The following is a 27,717-nucleotide window of genomic DNA, read 5'->3' on the forward strand; positions in this document are numbered from 1 at the left end:
ATTTACGTGGTTCGATTTACTGAGGTAAATCTACGTCCACGGGAAGAAAAGAGGGCAGAGTTGTATTGCTTGATCTGTTTTCTACAGCTAACAATACAGACTTGCTATTTGCTATTTTCTCTCTAGAGAGCTTAACAGAAGTTAACAGAAGACCTTTATCTATCTGACCTAGGTTCTATTTATACATTGAACCAAGATCGTGGCATGCAGCATTTATTAGGTAGTGGATGTCGTGGAGGTCGTGGCGACCTTGCATGGGTCCACTATCCTGCATGAGTTAATGACTGCTTGACACCACTAAATAGATCGTCGGTGTAGCGGAGGTGGAAATCTTGCATGAGTCCACTATTTCCTAGTTCGGTCGAATACTGAGACCGGACTGCTGAATTATTGCCGAGCAGCTTTTGCCGATCTGAGAGTAGAGCTTGATGCCGACCAGAGAGCAGAGTTTGATTGGTTGGCTTTTACCGAGCTGTAGGCTGGAGCCGAACTCTGTGGTTGTGCCGAACTGAACTCTTGAGTCATGCCGGACTGATACTCTTTAGCCATGCCGAACTGATACTCTTTCTTGGGCTTTACTGCTGTTGGGCTTGTTTAGTATTTGTTTAGTACGTACTCCATCACTACCCCCCCCCGAAAAGTGAAGTGAATCACTTCGGCATTCTGGATAAAGGTACGGGGTAAGTTGATGTTTGTCCTCGGTCTGATGAAGTGAACTCTTCTTTGACCGGACTTGGTTTGTGTCCTAATTTGGCGAGTTTTATCGCTCGGATCGAACTTTCCGATGTCCTAATTTGGGGATCGGACTTTCCCTTGTCCTAATTCGGCGAGTTTTATCGCGTGGATCGGACTTTCCCTAGTCCTAATTCAGGCAAGTTTTATCGCGAGAATCAGACTTTTGTTGCAGTTCGTTTCAGACGAAGTGCTTGATTCTTAAGCTGAATTGTGGTCTTGTATCCTCTTTAGAAGCTTGGACTTCACAATCGTTTGCTTATTGCAGCTCGTTTCAGACGAACTGCTTGTTTAAGCTGAATTGTGGTCTTGTATCTTCTGTAGAAGCTTTGACTCACAATCGTTGGCTTGTTGCAGCTCGTTTCAGACGAACTGCTTGTTTAAGCTGAATTGTGGTCTTGTATCTTCTGTAGAAGCTTTGACTCACAATCGTGTGCTTGTATATGTTCTAAGAAGGGGATCAGCCTTCGAAGAACAAGATACCTCAGTAACATTTGTAAGAGACGACACACACAGAGACAGACAAAATACACAGACAAAACGCACAGAGACAAATAAAAAGCACATAGAGAAACAAAGATCAAGCAAACCAAATAAAGCACATTGACCGGACAGGACTCAAGACTGACTGACCGGACTGTCTCTTACAAATGAAACTTCTTGAGGTTGGAAATGTGCCATGTTCGGGGTACCTGTTCTCCTGACATGTGAGCCAATTTGTAAGACCCTTTGCCGAGGACTTCTGACACCCGATACGGACCTTCCCATGTGGGTTCGAGCTTGCCCAGCTTTTCTGCTCGGCTTACTTCGTTGTTTCTCAGAACGAGATCTCCCACTTGAAATTGCAGCTTCTTCACCCTTTGGTTGTAATACCGGGCTACTTGCTCCTTGTACTTGGCTGCTTTTATGCATGCCAATTCTCTTCTTTCTTCGGCAAGATCTAGCTCAGCTCTCAGTCCGTCGTCATTCATTTCTGAGGAGAAATTTAGAGTTCGGGGACTGGGTACGCCGATCTCCACCGGAATTACGGCTTCAGTGCCGTACACAAGGCTGTACGGAGTTTCACCGTTGGAGGTTGTGGGTGTAGTTCGGTAGGACCATAGGACTTGAGGGAGATTTTCTACCCATTGTCCTTTGGCTTGTTCTAACCGAGCTTTTAACCCTTTCACCAGGATACGATTTGTTACCTCCGTTTGTCCGTTTGCTTGTGGATGAGAGACCGAAGTGAACCGCTGTTGAATATTCAGCTCTTGGCACCAATTCTTGAACGTCTTGTCGGTGAACTGAGTCCCGTTATCCGAGATGAGGATGTGGGGTATGCCGAATCGGCACACTATGTTCTTCCAGACGAAATCCAATGCCTTCGAGCTCGTTATCGTAGCTAATGGTTCAGCTTCCACCCACTTCGTAAAGTAGTCCACGGCAACGATTAGGAATTTCATTTGCCGAGGAGCTTGAGGAAGTGGTCCCACTATGTCTATGCCCCATTGCATGAAAGGCCAAGGGCTCTGCATAGTGGATAGATCGGTTTGCGGCATCTTTGGGATATTTGCATGGATTTGGCACTTCGGGCAGGTCTTGACGAGCTGCACTGCTTCTTGTACCAAGGTTGGCCAATAATATCCCCATCTTAGAACTTTTTTAGCTAAAGCTCTAGCTCCGATGTGGCTGCCGCACGATCCTTCATGAACTTCTCTGAGGATGTAGTCCGTCTCTTCTGGTCCTACGCACCGCAATAACGGCTGGAGGTAAGACTTTCTAAAGAGGACTCCTTCATGAAGTTCGTACCGAAGTGCTCGGCACGTGATCTTCCGAGCTTCTCTCTTATCCTCGGGCAATTGTCCTTGATCCAGATACTGCAAGATCGGCGTCATCCAGTTCGGCGAGCTGGATACTGAATGTACCTCGGCTTCATCAATGCTTCGATGCATTAATTCTTCCGCCTTTGAGCTCGGATCTGAGGCCAACTTACTTAAGGTATCTGCTCGGCTATTTTCCGCTCTGGGAACGCGGATTATCCGAAAATAGGAGAAACTTCGGCTGATGCTTTGCGCTTTGTCCAAATACTTCTTCATTCTCTCGTCACGAGCTTCACTTGTACCCAACATGTGATTTACTATGACTTGTGAATCACAATGGACTTTGAGAGATTTGACGAGCAGACTTTGCGCTAACTGGAGTCCGGCCAGGAGGGCTTCGTACTCGGCTTCATTATTAGTAGTGGGGAATAGGAACCGAAGTGAGTAGGTTACCTCGTGTCCGTCGGGAGCGACGAGTAAAATACCAGCTCCACTTCCCATCTTGTTTGAAGCTCCATCTACGAATCCGCTCCAGCAGTCCGGCGGCTCTACTTCGGATTCCAAGGGCTGTGCTAGTTCGGCATTGGCAGACTTTTTCTGTTCGGCAATGACAGGGATTGCTTGATCGAACTTGGCTTCTGTAAGAAAATCTGCCAAGGCTTGTCCCTTGATGGCTTTCCGAGGTAGGTACTCGATTGAGTGTTCTCCCAGCTCTATGGCCCATTTGGCGATTCTGCCTGATGCTTCTGGCTTGGTCAAAACTTGCCGAAGAGGCAGATCGGTTAAGACGCATACCTTGTGAGCATAGAAGTATGGCCGCAGTCTCCTTGCTGCATTTACTAACGCCAGAGCAATTTTTTCCAGAGGTTGATACCTTGTTTCTGGACCTCTTAATGCTCGGCTTGTAAAGTAGATGGGAAACTGCTTTAGGCCTTCTTTTCGTACAAGCACCGCGCTGATGGTTTGATCTGATGCCGCTAAGTATAAGAATATTACTTCGGCTTCGGTTGGAGCAGAGAGAATAGGAAGCTCGGCTAGATAACTTTTGAGCTCGTCAAAGGCCTTTTTCTGCTCGGCTCCCCACTCGAACTTGGGTGCCTTTTTCAACACCTTGAAGAACGGCAGTTGCTTTTCGGCTGCTTGGGAAAGGAATCGATTCAGTGCGGCTAGACATCCGGTTAGCCTTTGCGCGTCATGTATGGACTTCGGCATTGCCATGTTCTGAACGACTTGAACTTTTGAGGGGTTTGCCTTGAGTCCGTCCTTTGAAACCCAACAACCCAGAAACTTTCCCGAATCTACCAAAAAGGTACACTTTTGGGGATTAAGTTTGAGGTTGGCTTTCTTGAGCACGTTGAGAATGGACTTGAGGTTGAGCTCGTACTCCGAAGTGCTTTTGCTTTTGACGACTATATCGTCAACATACACTTCAACCTGCTTTCCGATTAGGTGCCGAAAAAGCTTGTCTACCATCCTTTGATAAGTTGCTCCGGCATTCTTTAAACCGAATGGCATCTTTTTATAAGCGAAAATGCCGAAATCGGTAATGAAAGCTGTTTTCGGAGCGTCGCTCTCATCCATCAATACTTGGTGATATCCTTTATATAAATCAAGAAAACAGAAAATTTCGAAGCCGATCAAAGCTTCTACTTTTTTATCTATATTCGGAAGGGGATAGCAATCTTTAGGACAGTGCTTGTTTAGATCGGTGAAATCTATGCACATCCGCCATCCTCCTTCCTTTTTCTTGATCATGACAGGATTGGCCACCCACGAAGGATACTTCACTTCGAATAACACATCCGCCTTCAATAATTGACGGACTTCGTCATGGATGACTTGACTTCGTTCTGCCGCAAAGAGTCTTTGCTTCTGTTTTATCGGCCGGACCGAAGGATCAATATTTAACCGATGAGTGATTACCTCGGGGGGCACTCCGGTCATGTCCAACGGAGACCATGCAAAGACGTCTTTATACTCCTTGAGGAGCTGGATGGTTTTTTCCCGAAGTAGAGGTGTTCCCGCGAAGCCGATCTTAACCGTTCTGGATGGATCGTCTTCGTACAGCTGAACTGTCATCGAGTTCGGCTCCGGTATGGCTTCGGTCATCACCTCTGACTCCGGCTGCTGTGATTGCTATGCTTGGTGGTGCCGATCTGACTGCTCGGCACTTCTAAGCGCAATTTGTAGACATTCCTTTGCTCTCTTTTGGTCACCTCGGATGACCGCTATCCCTCCTTTAGTAGGGATCTTGATGGTGAGGTGATAAGTAGAGCAAACGGCCCGAACTGTGTTGAGCCAGTCTCTCCCCAGGATGATGTTGTACGGGGACCGAGCTTTCACCACAAAGAACTCGATCATCGTATTGGAGCTTGTAGGCGCTTTTCCCACCGTGATCGGAAGGCTGATAATACCTTCAGGGCGGGTGTCCTCCTGGGCGAAACTTTTCAGAGGAAGCGGAGCCGGACTGAGTCGAGCTGGATCCACTTCCATTTTATCGAAACATTCTTTAAAAAGAATGCTGACTGACGCTCCTGTATCCACAAATACTCTGTGGATCAGTTTGTTTGCCACTCCGGCTTGAATGACAATAGCGTCTTGGTGAGGAGAGATGGCTGGGACGGGATCGGCATCTGAAAATGTAATCACTTCGTCTGTCTTCAGCCTTTTATGTGTTGGCTCCTCTTGATTGGAACCTCTGCGTTCTGCTTTTAGGGACGACTTAGTCTTCCCGGCAGGGAGAGCATCAATAGTCAGGATTACTCCATCATATTGCGGCTCGTCGTCGTCTTCGGGATCCTCATGCCTTTTCGGATCCTGAGGATTGCAGTTCGCACCTCTCTGTCTTTTGTTCTTTTTCAGCTGCTTGCTTTGGTATTTTTTTAATGTTCCTGTTTTCACAAGAACATCAATATCTGCAGCCAAATCTCGGCACTCCTCGGTATCGTGTCCGTGGGCCTGATGGAAGGAGCAATATTGATCCTGAGGTCGCCGCAGGGCTGATTTCGTCATCCGCTTTGGTCTCTCGAACATATCGGAATGTAGTTCGAAAATTTCCGCTCTTGACTTGTTCAGCGGTACGAACTGAGCGGGCGGCTTCTCGGGGTTGAGACGTGGTCCCAATCTGCCTTGTACCGGTGCCCTTTGAATTCTTTCAAAAGGAGTTCGGCGAGGAAGCCTCTGATCGCTATGATCGGGCTTCTTTTCGTCTCCTCGGGATGAGCTGTCTAAAGACCGTTTTCGACGGTCTGCCTCATCCGCACGGGAAAACTGGTCCGCAATGTCCCACATTTCTTGAGCTGTTTGCGGACCGCACTCCACGAGCTTTCTGTAGAGAGCTCCGGGCAGGATTCCATTTTGGAATGCCGAAGTGACAAGTAGATCATTGAGATTATCTACTTGTAGGCATTCTTTATGGAATCTCGTCAGGAAGTCGCTGATCTTTTCGTCGCGACCTTGACGTATAGAAAGCAGCTGAGCCGAAGTGATCCGGGCTTCTGCTTTCTGAAAGAACCTCCTATGGAAAGCATCCATTAGATCTCGGTAGGATCTAATGCTGCCTTGAGGAAGGCTGTCGAACCACCTTCTGGCGTTCCCGATGAGCAGCTCGGGGAACAGTTTGCACATATGGACCTCATTGAGACCCTGGTTCGCCATATTATATTGATAGCGTCCCAAGAAGTCATGAGGATCCTCTAGCCCGTCATAAGTCATTGACGGTGTCCGGTAGTTCCGCGGCAAAGGAGTTCGGGTGATGTCGTCCGAGAACGGAGTCTTTAATGCTCCGTACATGGCGAACCCGACATCTCTTCGGTACGGAGGAGATGGAGTTCTCCTGTGGTTCCGGTACCGAGGAGGAACTGGAACATGTCGGGGTTGAGGATTCTTTCTCCTGGAAGACACGTCACTACTGCGGTAGTGACTTTCATGTCTGGATGAGGAGGGAGAATCCGCCGTTGTCTTCTCCGGCTGTTGGCTCTTCTGCAGGAAGGTTAAGAACTCCTCCTGCTTCTCGGCCAAGAACAGCTTGACAGCTTCATTTAAATCGGGCTGCTGGGAAGACTCGGTGCGATGACTCCTGGAGTGGCTTGTTCCTCCTTCGTGAGAACCGGAGGTAGATGTCTCCCGAGGCCGTTTTTCAGACCTGCGAGCTGGACTAGCTTCCTCACGGTTATCACGAACGGTATTACGGGTGGTATGTGATCTGGTATGCATTTTTTTTTTTTTTTTGGGGTGGAAAAAGGGTCAAAAATTCGCTTTATCACAAATTTGGTTCTCTGTTTCCCACAGACGGCGCCAGTGATGAGGCTGCGAATTTTTGATGGTGATGAATGTTCGTAAAAATAAAGGAAGATCAACACACAGAGATTTACGTGGTTCGATTTACTGAGGTAAATCTACGTCCACGGGAAGAAAAGAGGGCAGAGTTGTATTGCTTGATCTGTTTTCTACAGCTAACAATACAGACTTGCTATTTGCTATTTTCTCTCTAGAGAGCTTAACAGAAGTTAACAGAAGACCTTTATCTATCTGACCTAGGTTCTATTTATACATTGAACCAAGATCGTGGCATGCAGCATTTATTAGGTAGTGGATGTCGTGGAGGTCGTGGCGACCTTGCATGGGTCCACTATCCTGCATGAGTTAATGACTGCTTGACACCACTAAATAGATCGTCGGTGTAGCGGAGGTGGAAATCTTGCATGAGTCCACTATTTCCTAGTTCGGTCGAATACTGAGACCGGACTGCTGAATTATTGCCGAGCAGCTTTTGCCGATCTGAGAGTAGAGCTTGATGCCGACCAGAGAGCAGAGTTTGATTGGTTGGCTTTTACCGAGCTGTAGGCTGGAGCCGAACTCTGTGGTTGTGCCGAACTGAACTCTTGAGTCATGCCGGACTGATACTCTTTAGCCATGCCGAACTGATACTCTTTCTTGGGCTTTACTGCTGTTGGGCTTGTTTAGTATTTGTTTAGTACGTACTCCATCAATGGTGCTGTGCTGTCTAAAAGTATGTTTGTGTGAGAGAGAGATAGTGGGGTATTGTTTGAGAAGAAGGGCAATCTATTCGAGAAAGAATTGCTACCTTGACTTCTACCACGCGGTTTTTTGGTGTACTAATTGTTGAAACCTTCTTCCTTTCACTTTCTCATCTCGGTCCATATAACAGTATTCCCTAGGTCCCGCCTTAAATGAGGCGCTCCTTTTGGCACGAGATTTTAGGAAGTACTCCCTCTGCCCCATTAAATATACAATATTTAAAAATCGGCACAAGATTTTATACAGTGTTGTTTTGTGAGTTAATAAAGAGAGAGTAAGGTAAGAGAGATGAAAAAGTAGAGATAAAATTATTTTAATTTTAAAAAACGTTTCATTTTTAATGAGACAATCTAAATTGGAAAACGTTTCATTTTTAATGAGACAAATAGAATATTATTTAGTACTACTAGGTTAAAGTAAAAGTAGCAGAAAAAATAAAACATGAGAAAAAAAGTAAGAGAGAAAATAAAGTATGATAGATAAAAATAAAGTGTTGGTTTTACCAAAAAAATGCATCACTGAGGTTGGAATGATCCAAAAATGAATTTGAATCACTTGAGGTGAGACGGATGTAGTAATTTTTATGTCGAAGGCTATTCTGATACCATAATAAATTTTACGAGGGCTAGATACGATCTTATTCATTGAACTGTACTTCTGTTCACACTCGACAACACATTTGGCTTGAGAATAGGGCTTGCTTTGATACCCTTTTAAACTTTACAGGGATTATGTACACTCTTATTCATTTGAAATATATGTTAGATTATACATAGTCTGATCTATTGAAATATACTTTATATGTAAATGATAGATCAGTTAAGCGAGTAAGACAGTTTCTCTTTCGATCAAAACATTAAGGCTTTGGGTAGCTATAAAATCAGGTTCAATCTAATCAAAATTCTTGAGTAATGGGACACAAAAGCATTAAGGCTTTGAGTACCTATATAATCAGGTATAGTCTAATCAAAATTCTTGAGTAATGGAAAATCTTACAGTGAAGTTTCCTTGAGTGATTTGTTTATTCCAACTAATGGGACTTTTTGAATTGGTCATCGTAGGAAATCCCACTATATAGTGGACTCTAAATTACTTTTCACACTAAAGACTTCTCAAATGACAAATCACTATCATCTACTATAATCAATCTATGAAAGTATAAATTGGAAACATATTTTAGAGAGAGAGAGAGAGAGAACTGACCAATTGATGAAATTTGCACTCAGTAAAACGCGTAGCTATCATAATAGTATAAGGAATTGATGAAAATCACATATTCTTTTAAGTTGTCACATCGATTGACTTGGAAATTTAAGTCTTCCCTCAAAGGTGGGCCGACTCATTACTAGCTTTGATGATTTATTGTCGCAGCTATAAGTCTATCAAAAATGTCATGGGTGCTCTTGATTTGCATAATTTCTTTGAAGAAGACTTCAACGATGCCATTTGGGGATTTTTTTTTCAAATGTATGTTGTGAAATTACAATTTCATAGTACTTGCTAAAAGGAAGAAAAAAACTTTTTTCTTTTCTCATTTGTTCACTTCAGACTTCAAAGCATTTCATAATTAAATTTTGTTCAACATGAACTAAAACTACGAATTTTGTAACTTTATGCATGTTGGATAATATTGGACAAAACACTTCGGAGTATGACCCACCACGATTCATATGCCCTTTCCTTTTGGGTTTGAACAAGTCTTAGACCATCCACAATGCGTCTCGCGCCGGGCTCGCGTCTCGTCTCGGAGAGACGAGACCCCCGCGAGACGCATTGCAGCGCCCATCTCGTCTCCAGCTCGCGACCGTCTCGTCGCGTAGCTCGTCTCGGAGAGACACGAGACGAGCTGTCTCGCCACGCGCCAGGGACACGTGGCACATCCCCATGCGTGCGTGACGCCCACTCGCTGGCCCGCGAGTGGGCGTCGTCACTGATGACGCAATAATTCATTTTTTTTAAAAAAAAATCGATTTTAATAAAAAAATTTTTTTTTTCAAACGGTAATATTACCGTTAAATATTTATTTTCATTTTTTAAATTTTTAATTTTTTTACTCTATAAATAATTCTATTCCATACTCATTTCAAACACAAACACACATCTATTCCTCTCAAATCCTCTCTATCACTCCAATTTCCATCTTCAATCAACTCAAACAAATGGATCCTTTTGAGCAAATGCGCCAATTAATGGAACAATCACTCGAAGAAGATCGACGACGAGAGGCGGAGGAAGCCGCACCACCCCCACGACGCTCCCGGAAGTACATCAATCGGAACCGGGAGGAAGCCGCCGCACGGTTAGTACGCGACTCTAGCGCCCACACCCAACTCCAAGAGGATCTAATTGAGCACATTTGGGAAAACTTTGGCGGAGAAGATTAAATTATGTCATTTTTATTTTTTTAGAATTTTAATTATGTCTTCGTTTTTTTTAATGTTAAGTTGTAATATTGTTTTAATTTTAATAAAGTGTGTTTGTTTAAATTGAATTGGGTTTTAAAAAAAATTATAAATTAAATTGAATGAATAGTAATTAAGAGACGGTATAGAGACGGTTAAGAGACGGAGCGTTGCAGGTTCCGTCTCTTAGTTAAGAGATGGAGGAAAAAAGGACAGTGGGGCCCTCAAATAGTGCTCAAATAGTAGTTAAGAGACGGTTTAAGAGACGGTATAGAGACAGCGTTGTGGATGGCCTTAGAAGAATTAGCTAGAATTAGCAAAATCAAATTTCATTTATTTTTTGTAACAAATTTCCTACCATGTATGCCGTTAACATGATATAAGAGCAGCATCATGCTCAAGCCTAATACATATTGAGATATTTACAAGTGAAATGTCCTACATATAGTGAGTCATTCCCTTTATCACCAATTAATTTTGGAATGAAATTGTATTAGGATTTGATCAGTCTCTCGTATTACTTATGCATTAAGATCTAAACACATGTGGCCACTGGGGAGGGATTTTGGTCTAATATTTAGAGCATCCACAACCGTGCTCTTGCCAGCGGCACGGTTGTGGGCTCGGGCGGTACTATTCATGACTGCTCTCTGGCAAGAGCACAACACCCACAACTGTGTTCTTCCGCAAGGACGAGCACAATTAATTTAAAATCCAATTAAACAATAACATTTCCATAATATTAAAATTCATTTAAAAACCACAATAAATATTACAAATGACAAATAAAATTAAACATTACATAATTAAAATCCTAAAAATGAAAAATTACATAATTAAAATCCTAAAAATTAAAAATTACATAATTAAAATCCTAAAAATTAAAATAACCACTACTCGTTGCCGAATTTCGCACACATGTGGTTGATTAGGTCTTCTTGTAGTTGATTGTGGATTCGAGTATCGCGCATTGTGTGTCTTGTCTCGATCCTCTGGCCAACCGTCGTATGCTCGCCTCGGCGTGGGGGAGACCTCGCTGTTGAGCTTCCGGCTTCGTCCTCGTCGTAGAAGCTAGCCGCCCTCGGCCCTTCGTCGGCTATAATCATGTTGTGTAATATAATACACGTGAACATGATGTCGGTGATATTATTCACGTACCACAGCCGAGCCGGGGCCTTCACAATGTTGAATCGAGACAGGGCCTTCACGATGTTGAATCGAGCTTGAAGCAACCGTTAGCAATCATCGGTGGTGGGTGCCCGAAGGAATTCATCCCCAAAAGCAGAACGAACGCCCTCGCAAAAATTCTTTAAACAAAGGATTTCAGTGGACTCACCGATATGCAAATACTCGTCGAAGATGTCGGCCGTTTGCCCAGTAGCGACTTGTCGGATGGCACACGTACACTTCTGCAACGCCGTGATACTTTGCCGGCCGACTGCATCTACACCTGTTTGAAAGTATTCAACACGTGCGGACAATGTGTTGACATTTCGCATGAACAAGCGCTTTGACATGCGAAAACGGCGCCTGAAGTAATCTGCCGGAAACCGTGGATGGTCGGCAAAGTAGTCGGCAACGAGCCTTTCGTGGGATCCCTCCCGGTCACGATGGATGTAGCGGCGATTTGATCTAGTGCGTTGAGGAGGATGAGCGGGGGTATTCACCGCGACATATGCTTCGTAAGCGGCACGATGTTGTTCGTAGTATTCTTGTTCTTCGCGCTCCGCTTCCGCCATGAGATGAGTGAAATCCATTTGATGTTTTGAGTGAAGGTTGAATGTGTTGATAGTTTGTATAAGAATTATGAATGAGAGATGAATGAGAGATGAATTGATGTGATAAATGAGTGATGAATGTGTGTATTTATAGATGATTTTGGGAAAAAAAATCAAAAAAATTCAGAAAAAACGGGAAAAAAACGGCCATATTTTTGGGATTTGGAATTTTTTTTTAGCATTATTTATAATTAAATACCGATTTTTTTAAAAAAAAGTTTGAATGCAACGGCTACGCCGTTGCCCAATCCCGTGCCGCCACGTGTGCGTCCGCTGACACGGACGTGCTCGATATATCGAGCAGCGTCGTGCCAGCGGCGGATGGTGTCCGTGCCAGCGGCGCGGACGGCGGTGGCGACGGACGCCACCGTTGCGCATGCTCTTATGATGCCAACAAAAAATCTTTTGTTTGTGCAAAGAAAATAAAAGGAAAATGTTATTGGAGACAGAATAAGGAAATGTAGACATAGTCACTAGTGTAATTTCTAGGAGTCTGCATTGATATTCCTTTGATTAATAGTTATATTATCATAGTACTATTTAGTATATCTCTAGCTAGCAGATTTCTTATGAAGTTCGTCGAACATCCCATGTTGTCAGTGACATATCACCTGCCACACTTTATTCAAACAATATTTACTATTTTAATTAATTCTGAAAGCTCGGTTTGTCCAAAAATGACTTTGGATCGAAAGGTCGAGCATAATTCAATTAATCCACTAGGGCTTAACTGCATAATGATAACAAAAATTGATGATTCGAGTGACAAAAAGAAATGTACATCAAATAGTGATATTCTATGCACTTTCAAATGCAATACTTATTAGCAATAGCCAGAATTTTGACGTTGGGGCCTTGAGTATTTAGCAGCGGCATCTCTCTCAGCAACGACATTGGTGGTTGTCGGCCGGCTGTGAGAGAGATGGCTAATGACTAATAAGAGAGAAAGAACTAAAGGACGGGTGAGAGAAGCTAGAGACGCGGAAGTAGCATCGTCGACGAGGCGGTAGTGGCAGTGTTGGCAATAAGCTGCAAGAGAGATAGAGATGCGTGGAGAAATAGAGTAAGACGCAAGAGCCAACTGTGAATGCAGCAGAATATTGTTGGACAAATAGTGGAAGTAGGAAGGGATTCGAACAAGTTATAATTCGCAAGAAAGAAAAAGATGATTCAGAAGAGGAAAATCAACAACGGATACAAATAACTTAAAAAATTTATTAATAAATATTAAAATTAGCAAAATACTCTAGATATTATCCGAAATTGCTTGGAGGACCATGCCCCCAAGCTCAACAACCCCGTGTTCACACAGCTGCCCGAGATGTCTGAAGTGGAGTACGGCCTGCCTTTTAAAGGCCCGAGATATCTTCATGGACTACGCCATCAGCCTCATCCGGGAAGGCCGGGCTGGAGATTTACATTGAGCTCTGCTTGAGTTGCTTGCCAGAAGCTGCTGCTCGTCTCACACAAGTACGCGAGAAAAACACCAGTGTGGCCGCCTCATGATCACGAAAAGCTTGCAGTATATGATCATGTATTCATATAAAGGAGATCAACTAGCACAAGGTATCGAACACCTAAACACCAATCAACAATTGGTCATCACCAGATAAAGGCGATATGGATTGTTAAATGCAGACAACAGAGACCCTCTTCAAAATCCTTAGCAACGACACATTTCAGACCCCTCGTCTCTAACATTAACCCATTCTCACAAGCACACGAGTAAAATAACCACCTCATGATCACAAAAATCTTGCAGTATATGATCATGTATTGATAAATATCTTCTCTATCCTAAAGCATAATAGTGAACTTCCAGACAGAGTGTGGCCACATGTTGGTGTTTCGAGCATACAAACAAGAGTGTACCATTTCAACTTTGGCGGTTTGAGCCACAAAATCCTTTGTAACAACGAATTTTTAAGGTCCTCGTCTCTAACATCAACCCAGTCTCACTAGCACGCGAATAATATAAGCAAAACACCACGAAAAGCTTGCAGTATATGATCATGTATTGATATAAAAGTGAACTTGAAGACAGGGTGTGGCCACATGTTGGTGTTTCAAGTATACAAAAACGAGTGTACCATTTCAACTTAGGCGATTCGAGCCACGTTTACCAGCCTGTTCGGAAGCCTCCCTCGACCAGCATTGCCTTGTCTTTGACCTGCCAAACTTCCCCACTCATTTAAGGATCTTGTTTCCTAGCTATCAATGCATCCACCTCCTTGAAAAAGATTCATCCTTCCATTCTTGTGGCTCTCAGCAATTCCTCCTCTTTTTCCCCAATTCCCACATGGCCTTGTAGCCCTAATCACCACAATTCAAAAAAGCCAAAATTTAATGCATTGTCTAGAAATTCCCCAATATATAAGCCCCAATCCATCAAATCCAAACACAGAACAACAGCAATCAATCGAGAATTCAATCAATCAACGAAACAAACAAAACCCTAAATTTCTCGATTTCGAAAAACCAGCCGAGATGATGATCAAAATCGACGTGGCAAGGAAATGGAGGGAAATTGCAGCTCTAGGAAGAAAACGCATCTCTTACCCGGAGAAGATGGATCGATCCTCGGAGGTGGCGGAGAAGGGGCATTTCGTCGTGTATGCGAGCGACGGAGTGAGATTCTCGTTCCCAATCGGTTATCTCAGCTGCCTTATCTTCAGGGAGCTGCTGAGGATGTCTGAGGAGGAATTTGGGCATCCCAGGAACGGACCGATCACATTTCCCTGCGATTCGCAGGTGTTGAGGTATGTGGCGTCTTTGATGGAGAAGAATGCAGCTGAAGAAGTGGAGAAAGCTTTCTTGCTGTCAATGACGGATTGTAGATGCTCATCACCTTACTATTTAAAGCAACAACAACAATGTCAGCACATTTTGTTAGCTGGTTGCTGAGATTGTTTAAATTTTTCAGTGATTTTCGAATTCTTAGTGTAGATTTTGTGTTTGAGGAAATGCTAACATGGAGAAGGAGATCGCATTTTCATGATAAAAAGTAAATTAATAATCCTTTTATTCATTTTTTTTCAATACTTTTATGGAGAAATAATAATGTTAATGAGCAAAAAAATTTAAATATTAAAGATTAAAAAATAATAATTGTAAGTAAATGTTGAACTTTGAACTCAATGAAATAAAATGAAAATTTATTTTATACTTCTAATTAGATTTTGAATTCAATTTATAAATCAATATAGCAAATAAAACCAACATAAAACGATATAGGCAGTCATTTTCTAGTCTTTATTTTTGAAATATCGAATTGCATTAAAATAAACTCAAAAACAGTAATTTTAAACCCTGTCTCATTCTTTACTATTCCATATTCAATTCTTTTTTCCCATTTAAGTATGCCGATTGATGATGTGATAGTAATATTTGAAATTTTAGAAGAAAAACGACGAGGATATTATATGTTGTTATCTCAACAAGAACAATTTGTCCAAACTATTTGCTAGCTTTTTGTTGATTTCAATTAATATATAGATTTTGTTCTTAATCCATAAACATGTAAAGCACATTCCAGATAAGATATCAATAATGTTCTTAATCTATATACGTAAAACAAACTTTAAAAGAATATATAGATAATGTTCTTATCCATAGGCATGAAACCGCACTCCGAATATAATTAGCTAACCTAACTTTTTTACATTTCTTAAAAATCAGATCTATTTTTTAAAATAGGACAATGGCGAGTAGTTGTCAATGAACAAATAATAGTATTTCTTTTATTACTATAAGAGCAAATTGCAAATTTGGTCCTTAGTGTATACAAAATGCATATTTGCGTTACTCCATAAAAATAAATTGTGCCAGAAACTTTTTCCATTTTATTAAACTAAGTATTTCTTTCTCATTTTCCTCTTTCAATTTTAATAAACAAAGAAATAAGGAAGTTTAGTTTTATTTTCAAATTTGTATAAAAGAATGTTTTTGAGAATATAAAAAAAATCCTAAAGAAAATATAAAATTATTTTTATTTTAAAACACATAATAAGAAAAAGATGAGAAGATAAGAGAAAAATAAATGAAGGGAAAAAATAAAAAAGGTAATACCGTCGCAAAAAAGAAAAAACAGTCTATTAAATACTATATCAAACAATCTCTACTGTAATTTAGATACTAAAATTTCCGTTCACTCTTTGACTATAAATAAAAAAACAATAGAAATAGCAATAGTGCATATGAATATTCACATAATCAATTCTTCTCCAATAAAATAAAATAAAATAAAATATGAGCTCCCCTAACCAAGACCTCCTGGACTCCCAAGCCCATGTTTGGAACCAGCTCTTCAACTACAAACTCCATGTCCCTCAAATGCGCCATCCAACAAGCCATCCCGGCCGCCATCGAGGCCCACGGCCCCGCCCCGATGCCCCTCTCCCCCCCCGCCCTCCAAAACCCCCGCCCTCCGCCGCCTCATGCGCCTCCTCGTCCACTCCAAATTCTTCAAAAAAGCCGACTCCTCCAGTGAGGAAGAGGAATCATACTGTTAGAAGTGACGACAAAGTTCGTCAAGCCGCTGCGTGCCAAGTTGATCAAGCCGCTCGTCAAGCCACTGCATGCCAAGTTGCATGTCAAGTTGATCAAGCCGCTCGTCAAGCCACTGCATCTCAGGTTGATCAAGCAGGTGACAAAGTTCATCGAGCCGCAGCATACCAAGCTGATCAAGCTATCAACTTCACACGAGCCAAGGAGGTGGGTAAGACAAAAGTAAGGACAAAGGCTGGTGCACGAGAAGAACCAACCCAAGAGCTCACACGAGCTAAGCTGTGTTTGTACCAAGCGTGCCAGCTAAGGTGGAGGACCACCACTGTACTTGGAGAGACGTGTTGCTCAATGGAATAAAGAAGAAAGAGCAGTTGCAGAGTTTACAGTTGCAGAGTTCGTTTTGATTAAGGAAGTAAAGCGTGTTTAGTTTAGCATAAAAGTAGATTAGTGCAATGTTCCAGATGGTTCGAATGAAGAGTATATGTATTGTATCTTGTTACATTTGAACAAAATGAAAAATGCTAATTTGAGCTCTCTCTCCAAACATATCTCGAGCATGTTTTTTATCCTCGTAGCTTCCGCAGCTTTCTTTCACATACCTCCTCACCGGGGCGTCACGCCTCCTGCTCAGCAGCAGGCGCGACAGCATGGTGCCGTTCGTGCGGATCGTGCTCGACCGCGTCTCCGTGGACCCGTGGCACTCCATGGGCGAGTGGCTCCGGGACGGCCGGTCCGCGATGTTCGAGACCGAGCACGGGTCCACGTTCTGGGAGTACGCGGAGGGCAACGGCCGCCTCAACGGGCTTCAACGACGGGATGGCGAGCGACGCCGGGTCGTGGCGCTCGTGCTGGGACGGTGGTCGACGTCGGCGGGGGGATCGGGGCGACGGCGAGGGGCTTCGCGGCGGAGTTTTCGGGGTTGGAGTGGGTGGTGCTGGATCTGCCGAGGGTGGTGGAGGGATTGGAAGGGGCTCAGAATGTGAGGTTTGTTGGTGGGGATATGTTTGAGTCCATTCCTCAGGCTGATGCGGTTTTTATGAAGGTGATACGGATACAGTATTTATTTATTTATTTAATTTAATGTGTGAATTAATTTGATAATTTTTTATGATCTATTTTGGTAGTTGTTATAGTTTGATATAAGAAGAAATATAGTCGAATTATTGTTAGTTAAAATGGAACTCATCGTATTTATAAAGCTTATATAAATATATAGAATAATTTTGATGTATGAATAAAAAACGAGACTATTTTTCTGCCCTTCCCCAAAAATATTTTAGCTATTTCTAAAATTTTATAGTTTTCTCTATTTGATGAAATTCTTAATATTAAATTTATAGCATTTTCGATTTTTATTTATTCGTAACAATTTATAGATATCTCTCTAATCTCCTAACACTATTCCAATATTTTTTTCTCCATTAATAAAACTAATGTCATCTACTATCAACATTATTGATTATTGGAATATATTTTATCATGGAATTTTGAAATTGGACACAAGGTTATATTGGGGTAATAGTCCCTAATTTCGCAAACATTGGTTGAAATTTAAAATTTGGTTGCTAATATCATTAACTTATGGCTTTAATTAATTATGAATTTTCCAGGAGTTCGATTTTTCCATAAATTGAATTCGACACAGCACGTTGGATTATGTGTGTGAACAAACTGGTCAATATAAGAAACAACAGCCTTTAATTGTTTCAAACACATCGTTTTGTGGCAAAGAAAGAACCGACAAAGAGTGGGCTAAGTTGTTCTTCGCTGCCGGCTTTGGAGACTATAAAATTACTCCTATCTTAGGCTTGAGATCTGTGATTGAGGTTTTCCCATGATTCCTTTCTCGGAAAACTAATATGGCGTGACGTTGTTTTGTGTGTTAAGTTGCACAACAAAGAAAGTAAGAGATATAATAAATTAAGAATGAATACTCATGTTTTTTTTAGAATTGTTTTACCTTAAATGAACAATCCAAAAAGAAAACGTATTACTTTGATCAGGATAGAGAGTATTTCTATTTTCCTTACCATGTCGTGTTCTCCGAATCATATGTTTACCACAATGTCTTATAAACTAGACTAGTATGCTGGTTAACAAAATTATCGATTTATGGTTTAACTAGTCTAATCTGTTAACCGGTGAGGCCAAAATACTATAGCAAATATGAAATATGTATACACATTCCTAGTTAAAAAAAATAATGTAGAGTATTATAAACAATAAAAGACATTATACAACATATAATATAAACTCTAGTTTATCATAAAGAGGAAAATACATGTAGAAATACTATATTGTATTGTTCTCTCAAACGAATAGGAGTACTAGTTAATCCCACATCGCTCATTCAGGATAATGATTAGTGGGATAAGCAATATAAAAGTAAACTAACTTGACTTGTCAAACTCATCTTTGCGCTTGGGGCAATGATGCAGCTTGTGAGGTTCTAACCGAGGCGCGTCTATTGCTGGTTGAAAACTATTTCCAGACCTCCTCTTCGGCCTGGGCTTGACTTGGGTTGTTGAGAATTTTTGGAAGGGCTCCCTTTTTGTGTTAGGCCCTACAATTTTATTATCAAAATTTTCTGGCTGCCGCCGTTGCTCGGTCGTCTCACTTATGCAGCCGCTGGTGCACCATTTGATAGACTCTTGGATATTCCCTAATATTATATCAAACTAATGTTATATTTACAGAATATATTCCATCAACACAATTTTGGAGATATTCCTACATTGTTAGCATCAAATGAGGTTTTGATTGGCTCCTTCCCTAGACCACCACCACTATGTGAGCCACCACTCCGAGTTGACTCTCAAACGTCCTATATTGGTCATGCCTGGTTTCTTTCGGAGACCACGGGATACCAGCTCTCAAAGTATTGAAAGAACCAATGTTCCAAAAGATTAATCGCTCACTTCGTATATAAATGAGGACTCTGTTATCTTACACAATCGATATATATATATAAAAGACAAATTTCATAGACATAAATCCTATTATATCATTTGTTTTATCATCTATACTCTGTTACTCTATTTGTAGTCAATTCACTTGTTATAAAGCACTAACTCTATTATAGTGTGAATCAAATCAAATCAATTCTACACATTCATGCAAAGTCACTATCTACTGAAAACATCAAAATCTAGACACTTAATAGTTCATACCGCCCAAACAAATCATTGATCTTTGGTATTACAGAAAACTTTTAACTCCTTTTGCCACAGCAAACACTTAACCACGAAAAGCCTATAAATACTTCCAAAAATTAGCCAGCATGAACACAAATAAGTTCTACCACAAGTAAAGTAAAGCTAGCAATACACCTTCTTCCTTGCCCTCATCCTGTATGGCCACGATAATAATACCTTTGTGTATGTCCCTTCTTATCATCTGCGCCACTTCCACGCCTCAGACGGACGACCCCACCAAGAAACTCATGTTTGTTCTTGGCGACTCAACGGCCGATGTTGGAACTAATAACTACATCACAACCCCTTTAAAAGCCAACTTCCCCCAAAATGGCGTAGACTTCCCCGGGAGCCAACCAACTGACTGATAACTGACTTCAACGAGGTGGTGTCCGTTAGGCGCTGTACGGGCTTGGGGCGAGAAAATTCGGGATCATAAGCGTTCCACCGGTAGGCTGCTGTCCGTTTTCGAGGCTCATCCAGCTGAACCTTACCGCGACAAAAGGCTGCTTCCCCCCGATGAATGATCTTGCTCAAGCCTTCCACCTTGCCCTCGATGGCCTTCTTCTCAACATCAGTTCGGAGCTTCCGGGGATGAAATACTCTCTTGGGAACACATTCAATATGACACTTGATGTCATTAACACACCAAGAAATTTATGTAAGAAAGAGTGCATCAAATTGTAGCTAAAAAAACACATGCACAAAGTGAAGAAATAACTTGAGGGTCTATTATATATACACATATAGGTAATTAAAACTTTAAAAATATTCAATTAAAAGTTAGTAACAAATTTTGACATGCCAAACAAAGACTATATAATTAGAATATAACTTTATGAAGAAATGGTTTGGTATTAAATTTGAGTATTATAAGTTCAACTTTAATTCTATGATATTGAATGGAGCCTTAACCTCTTCTATATCCGTACATCAGCCCTATTCGGATCGGTGGATACAGCATGCTGTGGGAGTGGAGGCTTGAACGCGGAAGGCCCGTGCAACCAAAAAGCGACGCTTTGTTCGGACCGCTCCTCGTATCTATTCTGGGACATGTTCCACCCGACTCAGGAAGCTTCGTTACTTGCGGCTCAGGCACTCTACTTCGGCCCAACTTATGTGTCACCGATTAGCTTTAGTCAGCTGGCAGATGAGTAACAGGACAACTAGCTATACTTTGAATATGTGTTGATGGTAATAAGCATTTTAAGGATTTACATGGAAATCCATTTTGTTTACACTATTTCATGTAAATCAGTGTACAAAATAATAGTACTCCTTTTGTCCAGATGACACTTTTGTACAAAATAAGTAACACAGCAAATAAGTTCTAACTATCATTATGTTTACATGCGATATCATTTAGTAGTATAAATCTTGATGCCCCTACGAATCAATGAATTATCTGACTATTGTGTTTTGATATACTCACTATGTGATTTTATTCATAAATTACTAACCATATCTTCAAGAGCAAAAACAACAAACCGGGGAGGGGTAGAAACCAATCAAACATGCTTATAAGTTCAATATTCATTATTATAGTACAAAACTAGTAGGAAAATTCAAACATATGTAAATTTCAGGGATATATAGGCCTGAATGATAGAAAAAAATGGAGCCAATATGTTTGACAGTGTAGCTACTGAAACCAGCCCCTTTGATCACTAAATCCCAATAGTTACACGTGTAAAAAAATCGATATTCAAAATAATTTATACTGTAGCATCGTGTGCGGGTCACAGGTGGAGTCTGCAGAGTGATTAATCGGATCCACCGCCGGCCGACCCCACGTCGCCGCACGCCAATCACATTAGCAAAAAGTAAGAGAAAATATTTTTGTAATTGTAATTAACTAGCTATGACGAAATCATTAAATGTTAACCCAATTTCGAACTCATATATTTACTGAACTCATTACAAAGAAATAAAGTAAGAAAAATTAAAAGAATTTATTTTTGACAAAATAAGAAATAACTCCCACTTATATCATAACATCCGAAAGATTATTTTATCCAAGCCCCTTGGCCTAGCAGTAAAGGGTGCTGGATACTGCGTCCATCTTGGAGGTCTCGAGTTCGAACCCTGGGTGGCGTCTCGTAATTTGTCTTTCCTCCTTGTTATAGGAGTTGATTTGTAATTTCCTCCTTCGTATATATGATATAAATATATGAAGTTAATTTAAAAAAAAAATATCATAACATCTGAAAGGAAACTATTCGAACCCAAGACCTTTAAATTTAGCAGTTTAAGCATTACTATTTCATGCTAACTCACACACAAATAATGACATTTTAATTTATATAAAAAAAAGGTTCAATAATTATAATCATGGCCATTAGAAAGATTTGGAATAATACTTCTTTATTTATATGAAAAAGGACAATACTCATGGCTATTAGATTACAATTTAATATCCGTGCATGATTTAAAATTACGACTTTTTTATTTATATAAAAAGAGAAGGACCAATACTCATGGCTATTAGAGCATCTCCGGTTCTGGACATGCAATAGCCCTCCCATAGTCTTCTCACTGCCACATCATATGCACTAAAATCCTCCTGCCACATCATCTGGACATGCAACTGGACATGCAATAGCCCTCTCATAGCCTATCCACATCACTAATAACAATTATATAATTTAATTTACAATCGTAGCAACATACGGAATTTAGTTTACGAGACAAATACAGGAAAATTGAATAATAATATTAAAATTTATTAAAAAAAAGTACAATAATTTATAAAAAAGTACATTAATTTTTTAAAAAATACAAAAATTAAAAAGCGTGTTAATACAAGTGGTGCGAATGAAAATGACGGCCAAAGCACGTATATATAGTGTTTCGAAAAATTTAAAAAAAATAAAAATAAAATTCTGACGCCGGTCTGACGCCGATTCGGGGCCTACAATGGCGCCGTGAGAGTCGGCGTCAGAATCGGCGTAGGCGCGCCGATTTTGACCCCGGCTGCAATGGTTCGGCGTCAGCACCGGCGTCCGCGAAAAATCGGCGTGTCTACGCTGACGCCGCCATTGGAGATGCTCTTAGATTACAATTTAATATTCGTGCATGATTTAAATCACGGCTTCTTTATTTATATAAAAAAAGGACCAATACTCATGGGTATTAGATTACAATTTAATATTCAGGCATGATTTGTTGATAGAACATATTTTAATCATATCATATTGTGTAGATCCTTTTCAGTCGGTGTAATACTAATAGAGTATTTTAATCAAGGTTGTTAAATGCCATTTTAAATTGTAGCACACCGCCCATTTATGAGCTAGAATGATTAGTTGGATAAGCAAAATAAAGTAAACTAGTTTGAGTTGTTAAGCACATCTTTACATTTGAGACAATGAGACAGCTAATGCAATTTTAAGCTCTCTTTGATCACTTAGGCTGTTATGAATTTTTTACAGGACTTTCTTTTTGGGATAGGCCTATAATTTTATTATAAAATTGTTTTGTTTATAATTGGTAAAGCCACTAATGTATTTCGTCTGTCCCACTAACAAGTGAGGTGTTTCTTCTTTACCGTTGTATTGTAAGAAGATAATAAATAGTTAAAGTAGAAAGAATTTAAAGAAAGTGAGGAAATAATATAATATAGAGTCGTGTATACATTATTATATTACTTGTAATGGGACGGAGGGAATATTAGATTTATAGAGTATATTTGCTTGTTAGAATGCTAATGTTGGCATGAAATAGTATTAATTATTGATAGATAATTTATTGTTATAATCTATACTAATATAAAAGTTGAGTTTTGAGGGCAATTTGGTAAATGAGAGATGTTTTTTTAGGGCAATTTAGGTAGCTGAGAAATGTTAATGCCATTACGAAATATTGTAACAATAAGTACCCAAGTGTGCAAATCCTCAAGAAAACGGCAGAAATAATGTCTTCTTTAATCTAATTAAATAGAATAATAATTGAAATGTAATCCAATTGGATCCAAATTCTAACAGTTTTTTATGACAAAAATTTGTGAGACAATTTAATGTTGATTTAATTAATTATTATAAATTAAACCGTGCTCACTAAAAGTCAATTGAGAAGAATTTGAAAGGAGAAGAATACCAAAAGCTACCAAATGTGCAAAGTAGATTATGAGATTGGTAAGTTACTTGAAGAACAATGGGGGAAATTGTTGCCATTTCAATTGTTTCATTAAGATGTAAAATTGCTGATTTAAAGATTGAGTGATCGTTAGTGTCAGTTACAAATTTTGTTATTAATCTATTCCATTGAAATCAATGGCTAAATTTTTAAACCAGCTAATTTCACTAAATAATGACTTAATTCATTTTAATTGTTATTATTAGCTGGATAAATGCATTTTCATTTCCATTATATATGGTAAAACTTGAGAAGTTTTAAAAATTTTCATTATATTTTTATGGCGATATCATTGTCATCCTAAAATTTTTAATTGTATATTAAATATTTTATATCCATTTTATATTGATAGGATTTTAGTAGTAGTATTAAAGAGTGTATGTTGATAAGAACAATATTTTTCTTTTTTTTAGTGATCTATATAAGTGTTGTAGTAATTAAAAGTTATTTTCATGTTGATTTAAATACCTCTCTTGCTTTCATTCTTGCTTTCAAGAACTACATTACTGCTTTCATACTTGCTTTCAAGAGCAACATTATGAAGTTACAAATTTTCTTATATGCAATTTTTCTTAGGCATATTAGAATTTCACGTATTTTATACAATTATATAAAATCCATAATGATATTTACGGAGATTTAATATTGCCATTGATTGGTATTTATAAGTATGAGGAATAACGACCTTTTGTTGTATGAGTATGCGGATTAACCGAAAGGTTGTAAAGTAAATTCTGAGATTATTACTTCAATGACCTTCCATTTCATTTTCCAAAATTTATTATACATTTATTCGTTACTCATTTCATACAAATACAATGGCGGAAATTATTGTCATTCATTTTCCAAAATTTGATAACATTTACGTAACGCTTAGTTTTTAATTTTTGGAAAATTAAAAGGTTTTAAATTTTTTAATAATAGGTGAAGAAAGTGAAAAAGTTTTGAGGAGTTATCTTCTATTTTTTGGACTATAAATATATAACATTTGGTAATTTATCCACTCACATATTTTTTTCATCACGTTTTTCACTCCCTCCATATTTTCCAATACTCTTCATATTGTTTAACATGAAGTTATGATATTCTTTTTATTTTTTTCTATTATTAAAGTTTGTTTCAAAGTGATTAACAAAGTAAAATTGAACTGGGACGGAGGGAGGATTTTATTTATATTTGGCTCATTTGTTGGTCATGATGATTATATTTTAACGTTAAGGGTTTAGGATTTAGGTTTCAAGGTTTGAGTTTTTAGCGTATTAGGGTCACTATATTGCAATGTAATGAAGCTCGACTATGATAAAGTATAGTACTAATTTAAATGGATACAAAATACAAAAAAGATTACACACAATTTTGTGACAATATTATTCTGCGTCGGCACTTTTATACTTCAAAATACAATTTTAAAACCGTTTTGAGGTTTGAAAAGCTATCATCCAATTTTAAAACTTGCAATACTACCAATTTATTTTCGGAATCAAAACTTGATCTTGTGTTAATCAATTAACAATTTAAAATCATATGATAAAAAAATATTTCATCGTGCATCGCACGTGGGTTAAAACTAGTAATAATAATGCACGACAACATCATCCTTATTTTTTACTATTGAAGTTCACTTCGATTCTTAGTTCAAACAAGATTAATTTAAAAAAAACGAATTAGACTTGCAACCTATAGCCAATGAAGAGATGCCGAGTCAGCAACAGGCGCACAAGCTTCGGTTTCGTCAACCATCTGATCTTCTTCACTCTAATCTCTCACTCAATCAAATTTCAGCCCCAAGGCCATAATCTAGAGACAAATTCAGCTCAAATCGGCAGCAATTTAGCTGAAAATCCAAATCAATGGTTTTCTCTTCCGTAATTGCATCGACTCCCCACGTTTGCTTGCCGAAGATCGCCCGCCCCGCGCTCCGCCGCACGATTCGATGCTCCGCTGCGTCGGTTTCGCCGGGATTTGATCTCAAGACGTATTGGACGTCTCTAATTAGAGAAATCGATCAGAAGCTCGACGAGGCGATTCCTGTGAAGTACCCTCAGCAGATCTATGAATCGATGCGCTATTCGGTTTTAGCGAAAGGCGCTAAGAGAGCGCCGCCGGTTATGTGCGTCGCCGCCTGCGAGATTTTCGGCGGTAATCGCCTCGCCGCCTTCCCAACCGCCTGCGCTCTTGAGATGGTTTGTTTTCTGAATATTTATTGAAATTTACTGTTTTTTCTTTTGAATCTATTCTGCAATTGATTGCTTAAGTCTTTCTATGCTCTCATATTCTGAATCAGCTGCAAGGCTACTCACTTGAAATCAATGCTCTAGTTTGAAATTTGTACAAATTGTGAAATGATTGCATTTTTATTGTTCTGATCTAGAAATCAATGCTGCTTAGTGATTATTGGGGCTTAAATCACATGTTAAGATTGTACTATAATGCTGAATATAGGTTGGCTATCAATGCCGTGTGTCTTCAATGCGCCTGCTTGAATTTTGATAGGTTTAGTCTAGACACATACGAAGATGTGAGGATAGATACATGAAGGGCCTAAATCACAGATGCTGCAAATGGGAACATGGTAGTTTTGCTCTGTTTAAGCAGTGGGAGGATTGGATTCGGTCTATCCGAGGGTTCAATTCAAATAGTAGTTCCCCTCTCTTTGATCAGTGGCAAGCTTCAATCGAGCTGTCCTAAGGTTCAGTTTGAGGAGTTGTATTCCTCTTGAATTTTTCTTTCATGTAGGGTTTGATTTACCCCTGAGATCTATTTTTCTGAATCTCCTTGCTAGATTATGTATATGACTTATCTCAAGAGTGTTGATGGTTTGCTTCAATGGTATAGTATAGTTCTAGCCATGAATTCCACCGAATTTGTGAACTGAAAATCAAACGTCTTTGAATCTTAAACTTAGGAATCTGCACAATTTCATTATGTATTGTATTTTTTCTGAGGTCAATGTTAACTTTAGTGTCTGGAATTTGTACGGTCGTTTTCATATGATCTAGTTTCAAGACATTGGTTAATTTTGTTTATAATCTCTCATTCCTTGACGTATGTGCCTCGGAACAATAGGTCCACGCTGCTTCACTGATACACGACGACTTGCCATGCATGGATGACGATCCATCAAGAAGAGGCAAGCCCTCCAACCACACAGTATTCGGTGAGGATATGGCAATATTAGCAGGGGATGCATTGTTCCCTCTCGGTTTCCAACATATTGTTTCGCACACCCCCACAGATCTCGTCCCTCAAACCTGCCTCCTCCGGGTCATTGCTGAGATCGCAAGGGCAGTGGGGTCCACCGGCATGGCTGCAGGTCAGTTTCTCGACCTCGAGGGTGGGCCGAACGCAGTCGATCTAGTGCAAGAGAAGAAGTTTGGCGAAATGGGGCAGTGCTCTGCTGTTTGTGGCGGCCTTCTTGCCGGTGCTTCGGATGATGAGATCGAGCACCTGAGGAAATATGGTCGGGCTGTGGGTATTCTGTATGAGGTGGTGGATGACATCCGGGAAGCGAAACAGCAGTCGGGAGAGGAGGATGGGAGCAAGGGTAAGGGTAAGGGTAAGAGTTATGTGTCTGTGTATGGAGTTGAGAAAGCAATGGAGGTGGCTGAGAATCTGAGATCCCAAGCAAAGAAAGAGTTGGATAGGTTGGAGAAATATGGTGATAAGGTTATGCCTTTATATAGCTTTGTTGATTATGCTGCTGATAGGTATTTTGGGTTTGAAGAATTAGTTTAATCAATACTTGTTTGTGTTCAAATTTAGAGAAACTTATTCAAAACCTTATTGGAAATCTTGATGGATTAAACTCAATTGTATTTGCTATAATCAGAGCCAGTTTATTGCTATTCTATCGTTGATAAACTTGAAAAGTTGGATGAATAAATACTTCGAGAAAACATAGGTGAAAACACTGGTTCTTTGGTTCGATGCTTCGTGCGTGCGGTGTTCAATCATTCATTAATCAGTATAAACTACAAACCCATTCTCCTATTTTTTTTTCTTCTGCCATAAAATATGGAGTACTCCATTAAATTAATAAGATAAAAAAAAATAATGGATCAATATATTGGTTTCTTATAAGACTATCTCATTATATGATCTGAACGAGATTGAAAAATATAGTAATAAAAAA

The 27,717-nt window shown here is 39.8% G+C and overlaps 2 protein-coding genes and 1 non-coding gene across 3 annotated transcripts; all 3 read left to right on the forward strand.

Moving 5' to 3' along the window:
* Positions 1 to 14,110: 14,110 nt before the first annotated feature.
* On the forward strand, positions 14,111 to 14,775 carry LOC121787956 (auxin-responsive protein SAUR64-like). Its single transcript, XM_042186800.1, has one exon. The coding sequence runs from the start codon at positions 14,239 to 14,241 to the stop codon at positions 14,653 to 14,655; it is 417 nt and encodes a 138-aa protein (XP_042042734.1). The 5' UTR covers positions 14,111 to 14,238; the 3' UTR covers positions 14,656 to 14,775.
* A 3,893-nt stretch (positions 14,776 to 18,668) lies between these two features.
* Positions 18,669 to 18,820, forward strand: LOC121788204. Its single transcript, XR_006047654.1, has one exon. It is a non-coding gene; the product is annotated as a U4 spliceosomal RNA (small nuclear RNA).
* A 6,466-nt stretch (positions 18,821 to 25,286) lies between these two features.
* Positions 25,287 to 27,430, forward strand: LOC121787695 (heterodimeric geranylgeranyl pyrophosphate synthase small subunit, chloroplastic-like). The gene is made up of 2 exons (XM_042186511.1): positions 25,287 to 25,768; positions 26,652 to 27,430. The coding sequence occupies exons 1-2, from the start codon at positions 25,436 to 25,438 to the stop codon at positions 27,318 to 27,320; spliced, it is 1,002 nt and encodes a 333-aa protein (XP_042042445.1). The 5' UTR covers positions 25,287 to 25,435; the 3' UTR covers positions 27,321 to 27,430.
* The last annotated feature ends 287 nt before the right edge of the window (positions 27,431 to 27,717 follow it).

This window comes from Salvia splendens, chromosome 22 (assembly GCF_004379255.2).
Source record: "Salvia splendens isolate huo1 chromosome 22, SspV2, whole genome shotgun sequence".
Classification (NCBI taxonomy): domain Eukaryota; kingdom Viridiplantae; phylum Streptophyta; class Magnoliopsida; order Lamiales; family Lamiaceae; genus Salvia; species Salvia splendens.

Coding starts and splice junctions, on each gene's coding strand:
- LOC121787956 (XM_042186800.1), top strand. CDS start 14,239: ATGATGATCAAAATCGACGTGGCAAGGAAATGGAGGGAAATTGCAGCT.
- LOC121787695 (XM_042186511.1), top strand. CDS start 25,436: ATGGTTTTCTCTTCCGTAATTGCATCGACTCCCCACGTTTGCTTGCCG. Junction 25,769..26,651: donor CCGCCTGCGCTCTTGAGATG/GTTTGTTTTCTG, acceptor TCGGAACAATAG/GTCCACGCTGCTTCACTGAT.